Source organism: Monodon monoceros, unplaced genomic scaffold, assembly GCF_005190385.1.
Source record: "Monodon monoceros isolate NGI ecotype Baffin Bay Population unplaced genomic scaffold, NGI_Narwhal_1 Super_Scaffold_11, whole genome shotgun sequence".
In the NCBI taxonomy this organism is placed as follows: domain Eukaryota; kingdom Metazoa; phylum Chordata; class Mammalia; order Artiodactyla; family Monodontidae; genus Monodon; species Monodon monoceros.
In genome coordinates, this window is record NW_021703767.1 from 72,406,061 (window position 1) to 72,419,817 (window position 13,757).

The following is a 13,757-nucleotide window of genomic DNA, read 5'->3' on the forward strand; positions in this document are numbered from 1 at the left end:
TATGTTTTCCTCTGGAGTTTTATAGGGTCCAGTCTCACGTTTAGGTCTTTAATCCATTTTGAGCTTATTTTTGTGTATGGTGTTAAAGAATGACCTAATTTCATTTTTTTACACGTATCTGTTCAGTTTTCCCAGCACCATTTGTTGAAGAGACTGTCTTTCCACCATTGTGAAGTCTTGCCTCCTCTGTTGTAGGTTAATTAACCATAGATGTATGGGTTTATTTCTGGGCTTTCTATCCTATTCCACTGATCTATATTTCTATTTGTGTATCAGTAGCATACTGTTTTGATGACTGTATTTTTGTAGTAGAGTCTGAAGTCAGGGAGTCTGATTCCTTCAGCTCCATTTTTCTTTCTCAAGATTGCTTTGGCTATTCAGGGTCTTTTGTGTCTCCATACAAATTTTAAGATTTTTTACTCTAGTTCTGTGAAAAATGCCATTGGTAATTTGATAGGGATTGTAGTGAACCTGTAGATTGCCTTGGGTAGTCATTTTGACAGTGTTGATTCTTCCAATCCATGCCATCTGTTTGAGTCTTCTTTTATTTCTTTCATCAGTGTCTTATAGTTTTTGGAGTACAGGTCTTTTGTCTCCTTAGGTAGGTTTATTCCTAGGTATTTTATTCTTTTTGATGTGATGGTAAATGGAATTGTTTCTTGAATTTCTCTTTCTGATCTTCCATTGTTAGTGTATAGAAATGCAACAGATTTCTGTATTAATTTTGTAACCTACAACTTCACCAAATTCATTGATGAGCTCTAGTAGTTTTCTGGTAGCGTCTGTAGGATCTTCTACGTAAAGTATCATGTCATCTGCAAACAGTGACAGTTTTACTTCTTCTCCAATTTGGATTCTTTTTCTTTCTTTTTCTTCTCTGACTGCCATAGCTAGGACTTCCAAGACTACGTTGAATAAAAGTGGCAAGAGTGGACATCCTTGTCTTGTTCCTGATCTTAGAGGAAATGCTTTCAGCTTTTCACCATTGAGTATGATGTTAGCTGTAGGTTTGTCGTATATGGCTTTTATTATGTTGACGTATGTTCACTCTCTGCCCACTTTCTGGAGAGTTCTTTTTTTTTTTTCTCATAAATGGGTGCTGAATTTTGTCAAAAGCTTTTTCTCCATCTATTGAGATGATCATATGGTTTTTATTCTTCAATTGGTTGACGTGGTATATCACAATGATTGATATGCGGATACTGAAAAATCCTTGCATCCCTGGGATAAATCCAAATATTGTTGGATTCAGTTTGCTAATGTTTTCTTGAGGACTTCTGCATCTATGTTCATCAGCCTGTAATTTTCTTTTGTGGTATCTTTGTCTGGTTTTGGTATCAGGGTGATGGTGGCCTCATAGAATGAGTTTGGGAGTGTTCCTTCCTCTGCAATTTTGTGGAACAGTTTCAGAAGGTTAGGTGTTAGCTCTTATCTAAGTGTTGATAGAATTTGCCTGTGAGGCCATCAGGTCCTGGACTTTTGTTTGTTGGGAGTTTTAAAATCACAGTTTCAATTTCAGTGCTTGTGATTGGTCTGTTCATATTTTCTGTTTCTTCCTGGTTCAGTCTTGGAAGACTGTACCTTTCTAGGAATTTGTCTATTTCTTCCAGGTTGTCCATTTATTGGCATATAGTTGCCTGCAGTAGTCTCTTATGATGCTTTGTATTCCTGTGGTGTCAGTTGTAACTTCTCCTTTTTCATTTATAATTTTATTGATTTGAGTCCTCTCCCTTTTTTTCTTGATGAGTCTGGCTACAGATTTATCAATTTTGTTTATCTTTTCAAAGAACCAGCTTTTAGTTTCATTGATCATTGCTATTGTTTTGTCTCTATTTCATTTATTTGTGTTCCGATCTTTATGATTTCTTTCCTTCTACTAACTTTAGGTTTTATTTGTTCTTCTTTCTCTAGTTCCTTCAGATGTAAGGTTAGGTTGTTTACTTGAGATTTTTCTTCTTTCCTGAGGTAAGATTGTATTGCTATAAACTTCCATCTTAGAACTGCTTTTGCTGCAACCCACAGGTTTTGTATCATTGTGCTTTCATTTTCATTTGTCTCTAGGTATTTTTTTATTTTTCTTGATTTCTTCAGCGATCCACTGGTGGTTTAGTAGCATATTGCTTAACCTCCATGTGTTTGTGTTTTTTATAGTTTTTTTTTGTAGTTTATTTCTAATCTCATAGCATTGTGATTGGAAACGATGTCTGATAAGATTTCAATTTTCTTAAATTTACTGAGGCTCGCCTTGTGTCCTAGCATGTGGGCAATCCTGGAGAATGTTCTGTGTGCACTTAAGAGGAATGTGCATTCTGGTTCTTTTGTATGGAATGCTCTACAGATATCAATTAAGTCCATCTGGTCTCATGTGTCATTTAAGGCCTGTGTTTCCTTATTTATTTTCTGTCTGGATGATATGTTCACTGATGAAAGTGGGGTGTTAAAGTCCCCCACTATTATTGTGTTACTGTCAATTTTTCCCTTTATGGCTGTTAGTATTTGCCTTATATATCGAGGTGCTCCCATGTTGGGTGTATACATATTTACAACTGTTATATCTTCTTCTTGGATTGATGCCTTGATTGTTATGTAGTGTCCTTCTTTGTCTCTTATAACAGTCTTTCAAGTCTATTATGTCTGACGTGAGTATTGCTACTCCAGCTTTCTCTTGATTTACAGTTGCATGGAGTACCTTCTTCCATCCCCTCACTTTCAGTCTGTATGTGTCCCTAGGTCTGAGGTGGGTCTCTCGTAGACTGTGTATATACGGGTCTTGTTTTTGTATCCACTCAGCCAGTCTATGTCTTTTGGTTGGCGCATTTAATACATTTACATTTAAGGTAATTATCGATATGTGTATTTCTGCCATTTTCTTAATTGTTTTGGGTTTGTTTTTGTAGGTCTTTTTTCTTCCCTTCCTCTTTTGTTCTCTTCTCTTGTGGTTTGGTGACCATCTTTAGTGCTGTGTTTGAGTTGCTTTTTCTTTTTTTGTGTGTGTATCTATTGTAGTTTTGGGGCTTGCTGTTCCCATGAGGTTTTGATATAACAGTCTATATGTACAAGGCTTTTTTTTTTTTTTTTTAAAGTTGCTAGTCTCCTTCCTGCCTAGAGGAGTTCCTTTAGCATTTGTTGCAAAGTGGTCTGGTGGTGCTGAATTCTCTTAGCTTTGGCTTGTCTGTAAGGCTTTTGATTTCTCTGTCAAATATGAATGAGAACTGGGTACAGTATTCTTGGTTGTAGAGTATTCTTGGTTGTAGGTTGTAGGTTCTTCCCTTTCATCACTTTAAATATGTCATGCCACTCCCTTCTGGCTTTTGCAGTTTCTGCTGAGAAATCAGCTGATAACTTAATGGGAGTTCCCTTGTATGTTGTCATTTTTCCCCTGTTGCTTTCAAATCATTTTTCTTTGTCTTTACTTTTTGTCAGTTTGATTACTACATGTCTCGGTGTGTTTCTCCTTGGGCTTATCCTGCCTAGGACTCTCTGTGCTTCCTAGACTTGGTTGACTGTTTCCTTTCCCATGTTAGGGAAGTTTTCAGCTATAATTTCTTCAGATATTTTCTCAGGTCCTTTCTCTCTCTTTTCTCTTTCTGGGACCCCTATAATGCGAATGTTGGTGTGTTCAATGTTGTCCTTAGGCTGTCTTCATTTCTTTTCATTCTTTTTTCCTTATTCTGTTCTGCAGCAGTGATTTCCACAATTCTGTCTTCCAGGTCACTTATCAGTTCTTCTGCCTCAGTTATTCTGCTATTGATTCCTTCTAGTGTATTTTTCATTTCAGTTATTGTATCGTTCATTTTTTTGTTTGGTCTTTAGTTCTTCTAGGTCTTTGTTAAACATTTCTTTCATCTTCTTAATCTTTGCCTCCATTCTGGATCATCTTCACTATCATTATTCTGAATTCTTTTTCTGGAAGGCTGCCTATCTCCACTTCATTTAGTTGTTTTTCTGGGATTTTATCTTGTTCCTTCACCTGCGACATAATCGTCTGCCTTTTCATTTTGTTTAACTTTCTAGGATTGTGGTTTTCATTCTGCAGGCTGCAGGATTATAGCTCTTCTTGCTTCTGCTGTCTGCCCTCTGGTGGATGAGGCTATCTAAGAGGCCTGTGCAAGGTTCCTGATGGGAGGGACTGGTGGTGGGTAGAAATGGGTCTTGCTCTGGTGGGCAAAGCCTTGCTCAGTAAAATTTTAATCCACTTGTCTGCTGACGGGTGGGGCTGTATTCCCTCCCTGTTGGTTGTTTGGCCTGAGGCAACCCAGCACTGGAGCCTACAGGCTGTTTGGTGGGGCTAATGGTGGCCTGAGGGAGGGCTCACGTCAATGAGTACTTACCAGAACTACTGCTGCCAGTGCCCTTGTTCCCCTTGGTGAGCCACAGTTGCCCCCTGCCCCTGCAGAAGACCCTCCAACACTAGCAGGTAGGTTTGGTTCAGTCTCCTATGGGGTCACTGCTCCTTTCCCTTGGGTCCTGGTGTGCACAAGACTTTGTGTGTGCTCCAAGAGTGGAGTCTCTGTTTTGCCCAGTCCCGTGGAAGTCCTGCACTCAAATCCTGCTGCCTGTCAAAGCCAGAATCCCTGGGGATTGCTAGTCCTGTTGCTGGACCCCCAGGCTGGGACGCTGAAGTGGGGCTCAGAAGCTTCATTCCAGTGGGAGAACTTCTGTGGTTTAATTGTTCTCCAGTTTGTGGTTCGCCCACCTGGCAGGTATGAGATTTGATTTTATCATGATTGTGCTCCCCCTTCCCATCTCACTGAGGCTTCTCCTTTGTCTTTGGATGTGGGATATCTTTTTTGGTGGGTTCCAGTGTCTTCCCGTGAATGGTTGTTCAGCAGTTGTGATTTCAGTGCTCTTGCGAGAGGAGGTGAGCACACGTCCTTCTACTCCGCCATCCTGAACCAATACTCCAGAAGATTCTTTCTTGATAAAAATTAACTAGAATATGTCTGAATTTTGACCATTCTGAGTTAATTTATCATGCTGTGTCTTTTCAATGTAAAGTTACTTCTTTTTAATCTAGTAAAGTTTTCCTGAATGAATTATAATTGCAAGCATTTATTCTTTTCTTTTAAAAAAATTTACTTTTTCCAGAAAGTCTAATTAAGTATATCCTGTGTGTGTGTGTGTGTATATATATATATATATATATATAATTGCCTGTCTTTTCTAACCTTTAAAAATTCTCTTCGTTTCTATTTCATTTTGTTTACTTTTCCTATTGTATCCTTTATGTCCCCTATTGATTGTTCTGCAGTGTCTCTTTGACTTTGTGTTCCAATTTAAGAAATTGGTTTGCTTTCTTCTTCTTTCCTGGGTTCTGCTAGCTCAAAATTAAACTCTTCTGGTTGTTAAGCCATCTCTTCCTACAGTTCTTTACATATCTATTGTGGTCTTCTTTCAAAGAAGTGAATGCATAAATTGTTTAAGAACATTAAAATCAAAGTTTCATCTGATACGTGCCAATTTTTTTTTATGTGTGTAAATGCATGTTTGTGACAACTTTTATCTCTTGCTAAGCTTTGTTATTTGTTTCCATGTCTCCTTATTAATATCTTTGTATGAATGCCAGGCTAGTTCCTTTTAAATTGCTTATTACTGAATGAGTTGGCTGGACCAGAAAGTTTGGGGTGCAGGGTGGGGATGGAAGCACAGGTTATTTTTACAGCCTTTAAAACCAAAAGACTGCCTTGATAGCATCAGATAATCTGACAGACTGTTTTAACCAAATACTTCCTTTAAACAAAACCACATCAAGGATGGCTTCCGCTCTAGCTTGCTCACTCCAATTTTATGTGGCCTGCCATAAACAAGGGATAATGTTTTTATACTTCAAAAACAAGCCCCCCACCTTTAGGAAGTACAATTTTCTGTCATATTCTATGTTCTGCTACCACTGAGCATTCTCAACATTCCATGCTTTTACTCTTCCCTGCTTTACATGTAGCTTTTGCCAGATCTTAACCTGCTTAAGCAGCATTTGCCTGTATTTTGTTGTCTAGGTATTATACCTGTCTTCTTAGTTTTGCTTAATGTGAAGTGAAGCTTTATGGGTAGAAATATGTGTTTATTTTCCTTGCTGCTTTTGTGTGTTTTCTGGGGAGGTCAAGGAGCAGATATTGACTTACCCTTAATCATACCTAAATAGTCTATATTTCTCATAAACATATAAATAAGAGGCATTCTATAATACTAAGCAAGCACTGATTATAATTTGTTTCCGTATAATATGCCTATGGGGCAAGAATGTGTTGGCCAGAAGATAAAAGCATGTGTAGTCCCACTGGTAGTTTTGTTTCTCACAAAAATTAATGAATTAGCATTCTGACTTCATATATTAATCCCTATTTGCTTATTAATGTGATTTATTTGGAACTTACCCCTTACATAAATGAATTTATTCTTGTTCAGTTACTGAACCTAGAATGCTGAGGTTTATAAGAAATATTATGAAATAGCAAGCAATGCCCAACATACTACTTTGATCAGGTAAAACACATATTAGGTTTTGTTACAGAAATAAATTCCACTCCAAGAAAAGAATAATACATGTAACAGCTGCTAAATCATAGAATGATTCACCTGGCTCCTTTAGTCACATCATTCTTTCCTTCTTCACCTTGTTTATGAACATTAACTAGTGTGTTATGTATTCTTTTGGGTGTTTAAACTTTTTAAATTCCACTGAGGTTTTACTGAAGTGGTTATGTTGATGTAAACTAGAATCTTATGTATGTTTAATATGACCTCAAATTTTCCATTATCACCTTCTCCCAGTCGGAACTCAGTAAGGTCAAGTCCATGATACCTCACTATTTAGAAAAATATCATATCTCAAACTTACATTCTTTCTCTTTAAGCAACAATAAAGGCTATTAGAAACATATCTTAAACCCTGTTATTAATAAATATAACCTAATTCAAAGGTCAAAAAATACTGAAATAACCTAATTTTCTTTGGCAAAATTACTATCTTTGCTTTTCAACCACTGAGTTAGTCAAAGGTATACTTAAAGGTATGTGTTTGGTGAGATGACACATTTAAAAAGATGAACTCCTGAAAATTAATCCAAATAATAAAGAAATATTCAAAGAGTTGGCAGATACAAGTTCCTACATTCTATTAAAAACTCTTTGATCTGGATAGTGAATTAAGTTCAAACTAAACAAATAACAGATTAATAAATCAGACAAAAATATAAAAAGAAAGTTAAGCTTGGGAAGTTAAACATTATTAAGAGGAAGACTTCTAAAAACTGAAATAAAAAATAAATACAGACAACAAGAATTTATTACCTTCAGGTCGATATTGTGCAACAATTGTGACAGCTTGGCCAGCATTTTTTAAAGCAGCTGCTGCCTGCTCATGGCTGGCAGTTCTGAGGTCAACACTGTTTACCTGTAAATCAAACCACATATTAAATTCGAAAGAAAATCGTCACACTGATTAGAAATCACAATAGCCTATTCTTTGAGCAGGCATAGATTAAAAAAAATTACTTGCAATTACTTTATCACTAAAATATTTTCTTGTTCTGATTTACTAAAAATATGTTATACAGTAGAACAAAAATATATTGTATAGTCAATCAAACAATTTATTCACTTAAAATATTCATTTTTTCACTTTGTCAAGTGAACAAATCCAAAACATTTTCCCCTGAGTTTTCCAGAAGGTTGTCTATCAATCTCTTGAGAAATGTACCTTAATTTGACAACTTGAAAAATCAACAAGTGTCATCATTTTGTACATTTCATTTCACCAGTAACTCAGGCAATGAGAGGGAAATTCATTTTGTTTACAGCATCCTTTCAACTCCTGCCACATTTTCACTATTACTCATCTCAGTTTCAATTCTCTTCCTTCCTTTCCCAAACTAAAGCTTCCATTCTTTTGGAGTAACAGGAAAGCAATTACTTTAAGTATTAAAATAGCTCAGATTTCACGGACTGACATTTAAACACAGTAAATGTTATTAAATGAGCAAGAAGACTTTTTTTTAAAACAGGGACCTTCCTTGGGTAAAATAATTAATGAGGTGATCAATCCCACTCTAGAAGAATAGGCAACTTCATTCTTATTTCTGAAAGGCTGCCAGCACCTAGTACGCTGCAAGGTACACTATCTTTAGAGACTGAACCTTTTCCACTACAAGAAAAACTTAATAGGACATTAATGTGAGCATTAAACTTAAATGTAATTAAGTTTAAATATTTAAGTTGGCTTTTTTCCCTAAGAACCATGAATGAATAAAATACAGCAATGGGGGCTTCCCTGGTAGCACAGTGGTTGAGAGTCCGCCTGCTGATGCAGGGGACACGGGTTTGTGCCCCGGTCCGGGAAGATCCCACATGCCGTGGAGCGGCTGGGCCCGTGAGCCATGGCCGCTGAGCCTGTGCTCCACAACGGGAGGGGCCACAGCAGTGAGAGGCCCGCATACCGCGCAAAAAAAAAAAAAAAAAAAAAAATACAGTAATGTTTGGGACCTTTACTGAATATTTTTGGAAAGAAGAACTGTCACACAATTTTAGTATGACAGCCTGCCTCACTGATGTCTAATCTAAGACCTGTTAAAAATTACATACCAATTTTGGAAAATTTGACTATAGCCCAGAAATTCCTGGGATCATAAAATTTACATAAGAGAACATTTTTAATGTTTAATGTAAAACATTTAAAGACCTGATGTTTTACATTATCTATAAAGGATATTACTATGTAACTAAGTTAAAATGTACAGACACCTCTTGAATGAAAATCAAGATCCAAAAACCTTAATCTAAACAAGTGTAACATAATGTGGCTTTATTAGAGAATATCTCTAGCTTAATATCTTATTAGAGAATAACTGAACACAATGTATAAATAGTTCTATATTGAACATAAAGAAAATCCTCCTAATTTCTAGCAGAAAAAATTAGAGAATATAAAAGGTAGACAAACTTTCATAGATTATTTTAGAAAAGATCACAATTTTTAATGAATTATTCCTGAGCACTGGATCCCTTTGCTACAGAAAAGATCTGAAAACAACCTACATAGATTCAAAGGAGAATAATTTGTTAACAAGACTAAAAATGTTCCTAAATAACGCCAAACATTTCAATGGAATACATTATCAAGGATATTTTAGAAGAAATCCTGGTACTGAGAAACATATCATGTAAACAGACTTAGGGTCACTTTTTTATGGAGATACAATTTATATAAAATCCAAACTTTTAAAGTGTACAATTTGTGTTTTTCAGTACATTCACAAGCATGTGCAACCATCACCATGCTTTAATTCCAAAACATTTTCATCAGCCCCCACCCCCAAAAAACCCACTACCCATTAGCATTCATTCCCCCCTTCCCTCTCCCCTTAGACCCTGGCAACCACTATTCTACTTTCTAACTCTAAGGATTTGTCTGTTCTGTACATTTTATATAAAAGGAAGATTACAATATGTGGCTATTTGTGTTTGGCTTCTTCACTTAGCTTGTTTTCATGGTTCATCCTTGTTTTAGCCTGTTTTAGTACTTTGTTACTTATTACGGCTGAATCATATACCCCATTGTATGGATATTCCATATTTTGTTTATCCACTTTGTTAAATTTATTCTTTTTGATACTACTATAAATAAAATTATTTTCTTAATTTCACTTTCAGGTTGTTCAATTCTGGTATATTAGAAACACAACTGTTTCTTGTATAGTGATTCTCTGTCCTGCAAACTTGCTGAGCTTGGTTATTATCTCTAATAGTTTTTTTGCATTTCCTAAGATTTTCTATATATAAGATCATGGCATCTGCAAATAAGAGATAATTTTCCTTCTTCCTTTTTAATCTAGAAAGCTTTTATTTCTTTTTCTTGCCTAACTGCCCAATCTAGAAACTCCAGCACAATGTTGAATAAAAGTGGCATGAGTGGACACCTATGTCTTGTTTCTGATCTCACAGGGAAAGCTTTCAGTGTTTCAGCATTTAGTGTGACATAAGTTATCAGTTTTTCATAGACATCTTTTATCAGGTTGAGGAAATTCTCTACTATTCCTAATTTGTTTGGTGCTTTTATGATGCAAGCTGTTGGTTTCTGACAGGAGCTTTTTCTGTTGAGATGGTCATGTGGCTTATATCCTTAACTCTATTAACACGGTGTTTTACTTTGGTTATCCCTGTGTTGAACCAACTATGCATTCCTTGGACAAATTCCGCTTGGTTATGGGGTATAATCCTTTTTTAATGCTGGTGTACAATCCTCTTTTTATCTGCTGAATCCAGATGGCTATTTTGTTGAGGATTTTTACATATAAATTCATAAGGGATATTGTAGTTTTCTTTTCTTGTGATGTCTTTGTTTGGTTTGATATAAGAATAATATTGGCCTTGTAGAATGAGTTGGGAAGTGTTCTTCACACCTATTCCCTTTTGGGGGAAGAGTTTGTGAATGGTGCTAATTCTTCTTTAAATGTTCTATAGATTGCACTAGTGAGGCCATCTGGTCCTGGGTTTTTTCCTTTGTGGGAAGTTTTGATTATCAATCTCCTTAATTGTTACAGGTCTACAGTTATAGTTTCCATTTCTTCTTGAGTCAGTTTCAAATGTTTATGTCTTTCTAGAAATTTATCAACAATTACACAATATGTATAGCTATATATCACACATAATCTATATAACACATATATTATAAAATGTCCTTAGATTTTGAGAAATAATTTTTTTCCTAAAGTCTACTTTGTTTGATACTTGTATAGCCATTTTATGTGTTTCTTGGTTTCTGTTTGCATAGCATATCTTTTTCAACCTTTTACTTTCAACGAAGATTCAATCTAAAGTGTGTCTGTTGTAGAAAGTATATAATTTGATCTTTTTAAATCTACCCTGTCAATATCTGTCTTTTAGTTGGAGTATTTAACCCATTTACCTTCAATGTAATTTATCGAAAAAAAAGATTTATGCCATCCATTTTGCTATTTGTTTTCTTCACACCTTGTCTTTTTTGTTCCTCTATTCCTCCATTACTAACTTTTTTTGTAAAATAGGTATTTTCCACTGTACTATCTTAATACCCTTTAAAAAAATTATATATATTTTGAGTTATTTGCTAAGTGGTTTCTCTAGATCATAATTAACATTTTATAACCATTTACTCTGAATTAACACCAACTTAGTTTCAATAGTATATAAAAACTCTGCTCTTATAATTCTGTGCCCTCTATACCCCCTGTGATACTACTGGCATATAAATTACATCTTTATACAGTATGTGTTTGCCCATCAACACAGATTTAAAATTATTGCTTTATTTAGTTGTTGTTTAAATTATAAAGGAGAAAAAAAAGAGTTACAAACAAAAAATGCACTTATGCTGTTTTACATTTACCTATATAGTTACTTTTAACAGTGCTCTTTATTTCTTCATATGGATTTGGGCTACTCTCTAATGTCCTTTCTTTCTGGTCTGAGGGATTCTCTTTAGTACTCCTTGTAGGGCAGGTTTACTGTCTATAAGAGAAGTTAAGGAGATTAATAACTTCCTTAGCTTTTGTTTACCTGGGACTCAGATCTGTCCTTCATTTCTGAAGGATAGTTTGACTGGGTATAGAAATCTTGGACAATGGCTTTTTTCTTTCAGAATTGCCTTCTGGCCTCCATGATTCTGACAAGAAATCAACTGTTAATCTTACTGAGGATTCCCTGTAATCAGTGATTTTTCTTTGCTTTCAGGATTCTCCCTTTGTCTTTTGATATTTGATTATGATTTATCTGTGGTGTGGATCTCTTCAAGTTTATTCTACTTGTAGTTCACTGAGCTTCTCAGATGTGTACAACGTTTTTCATTAAATTTGGGAAGTTTTTTGCCATTATTTATTCAAATATTCTTTCTGCCTCTTTCTCTCTCTCTTGTCATTCTGATTTCATTATACATACATTGGTACACTTGACGGTATCCCCACAGGTCTTTGAGCCTCTGACAATTTTTCTTAATTCTTTTTTCTTTCTGTTCTTCAGTCTGGGTAGTCTTAACGGCATATCTTCAAGTTGGCGGATTTTTTTCTTTTGCCAGGTCAAATCTGCTGTTGAACTTGTCTAGAGGATTTTTTTCCCCTTCATTTCAGTTATTGTACTCTTCAACACCAGAATTTCTGTTTCTTTCTTTTTCATAAAAGAAATCTCTTTATTGACATACTCTACTTGGTGCGTTATTGTTCCTATACTTTCCTTACATTCTTTAGACATGGTTTCCTTTAGTTCTTAGAATATATTTAAAATATCTGATTTAAAATCTTTGTCTAGTAGTATAGTGTTGGGCTTCCTTACAGTTTCTACTGATTGCTTTTCCCCCTGGGTATATTTTGTTTTGCTGCATGTCTCAATTTTTTGTTGAAAACTGGACATTTAAAATAATATAAAGTAGCAATTCTGGGTATAAGATCTGTCCTCCTACCCAGGGCTTGATATTACTGCTGTTTGTTATAGTAGTTGTTTGGTGACTTTTCTGAATTCTGTAAGGTTTGTATTCTTTGTTGTATGTGCCAGTGAAGTGTCTGCCTGATTAGCAGAGTGGTCAGTTAATGACTGGACAGAGACTTCATTAAATGTGCGCATGTTGGGTAACGTCGTCAACAATCAGCTAGGCAACTGATGATTCTGCCTTAATCTTCACTTCCTTCTTGCACAGAGTCTCATGGTCAGCGAGAGGTGAGAGTTTAGGGCCTTTTCAGGTCTTTCCTGAGCAGGCACACAATCCAAGACCATGCATGTGTCCTCCTAGATTCCAAAGTATACGAGCTTTTCAAAGGTCCTATGGAGAGTTCACTCCCTAGCTTTTCCTTTTAAGTTTTTGATTAGTCTACTGTTTGCCCCAACTGTTACCAATGTCTCAGGCAGCCATAATATGCCTGTAATTGTTTTTGCAATTACCCCAAGGGAAAAGGCTTTTGCACTGGTGGAGCTTTGAATCAGGTCAAATACAGGGAACCTTTCAAATAGGATGTTCCAAGAACCCACCAGACAGGTCAAATTATGACAGTTCTTTGGAAAAGAAGCTCTGAACATTCTACCACCATTTTGCTCTCTCTAGTGGCTGTTGGGCCACTGGTTCTCACTGAAAAGGTGGGCTATTTTTCAAGGCTAATGTGGTGATAGAGAGCCAGGGATGGGACTTAGGCAAATTAAAATTCTACAAAGCTCATTCTTACAGAGATTCAGCAATTTTTTTTTTTTTTGAGTAAACACTTCCTGAATGGCTGTCAGTCTTTGGTTAATTTCCAGAGTTCTGAAAAAGTTTATTCTAAAAACAATTTTGGCCACTTCTCTCACTGTTTTTATGAAGGAGAGAATTTCTGTTGAACTCTCTTGGGTCATTTTCCATGTTTCTAAATTTTCAGGGAATATCAACTATATCCTGCCCTATGCTTGTCATCACTGGAAATAACAGTAATATTTCCATTTATACCATAGTGAAAAATGCACTGTCCAACATCTGTACAATAATAAATCTTGACTTAAAAAGCTTCTTTCTTCAACAAAATTAAATATATCAAAGGGAATATTTTATAAAAATTATTATTTATTTCCCTGCCTTCCCAAATATTTATGCTTTTCTCAGTAATGTGGGTTATCATTAAGAACATCAATAACAGGGATGTCTTTAGAACAGTGGTTCACAAGGTTTGGTCCCAGGAGCAGCAACATCAGTATCTCATGGAAACTTGTAAGAAATATAAATTTTCAGATCCTATCCAAGTCATACTGAATCAGAAACTTTGGGGATG

The 13,757-nt window shown here is 35.7% G+C and overlaps 1 protein-coding gene across 14 annotated transcripts in view; it reads right to left on the reverse strand.

Moving 5' to 3' along the window:
* DLG1 (discs large MAGUK scaffold protein 1) overlaps positions 1 to 13,757 on the reverse strand; it is a 284,649-nt gene that overhangs the window by 74,190 nt on the left and 196,702 nt on the right. For all 14 annotated transcript variants that reach the window (XM_029215162.1, XM_029215160.1, XM_029215159.1 and 11 more), the window contains one exon: positions 7,291 to 7,393. In XM_029215162.1, the coding sequence (XP_029070995.1) occupies positions 7,291 to 7,393 (103 nt within the window). The remainder of the gene's footprint in view (positions 1 to 7,290; positions 7,394 to 13,757) is intronic.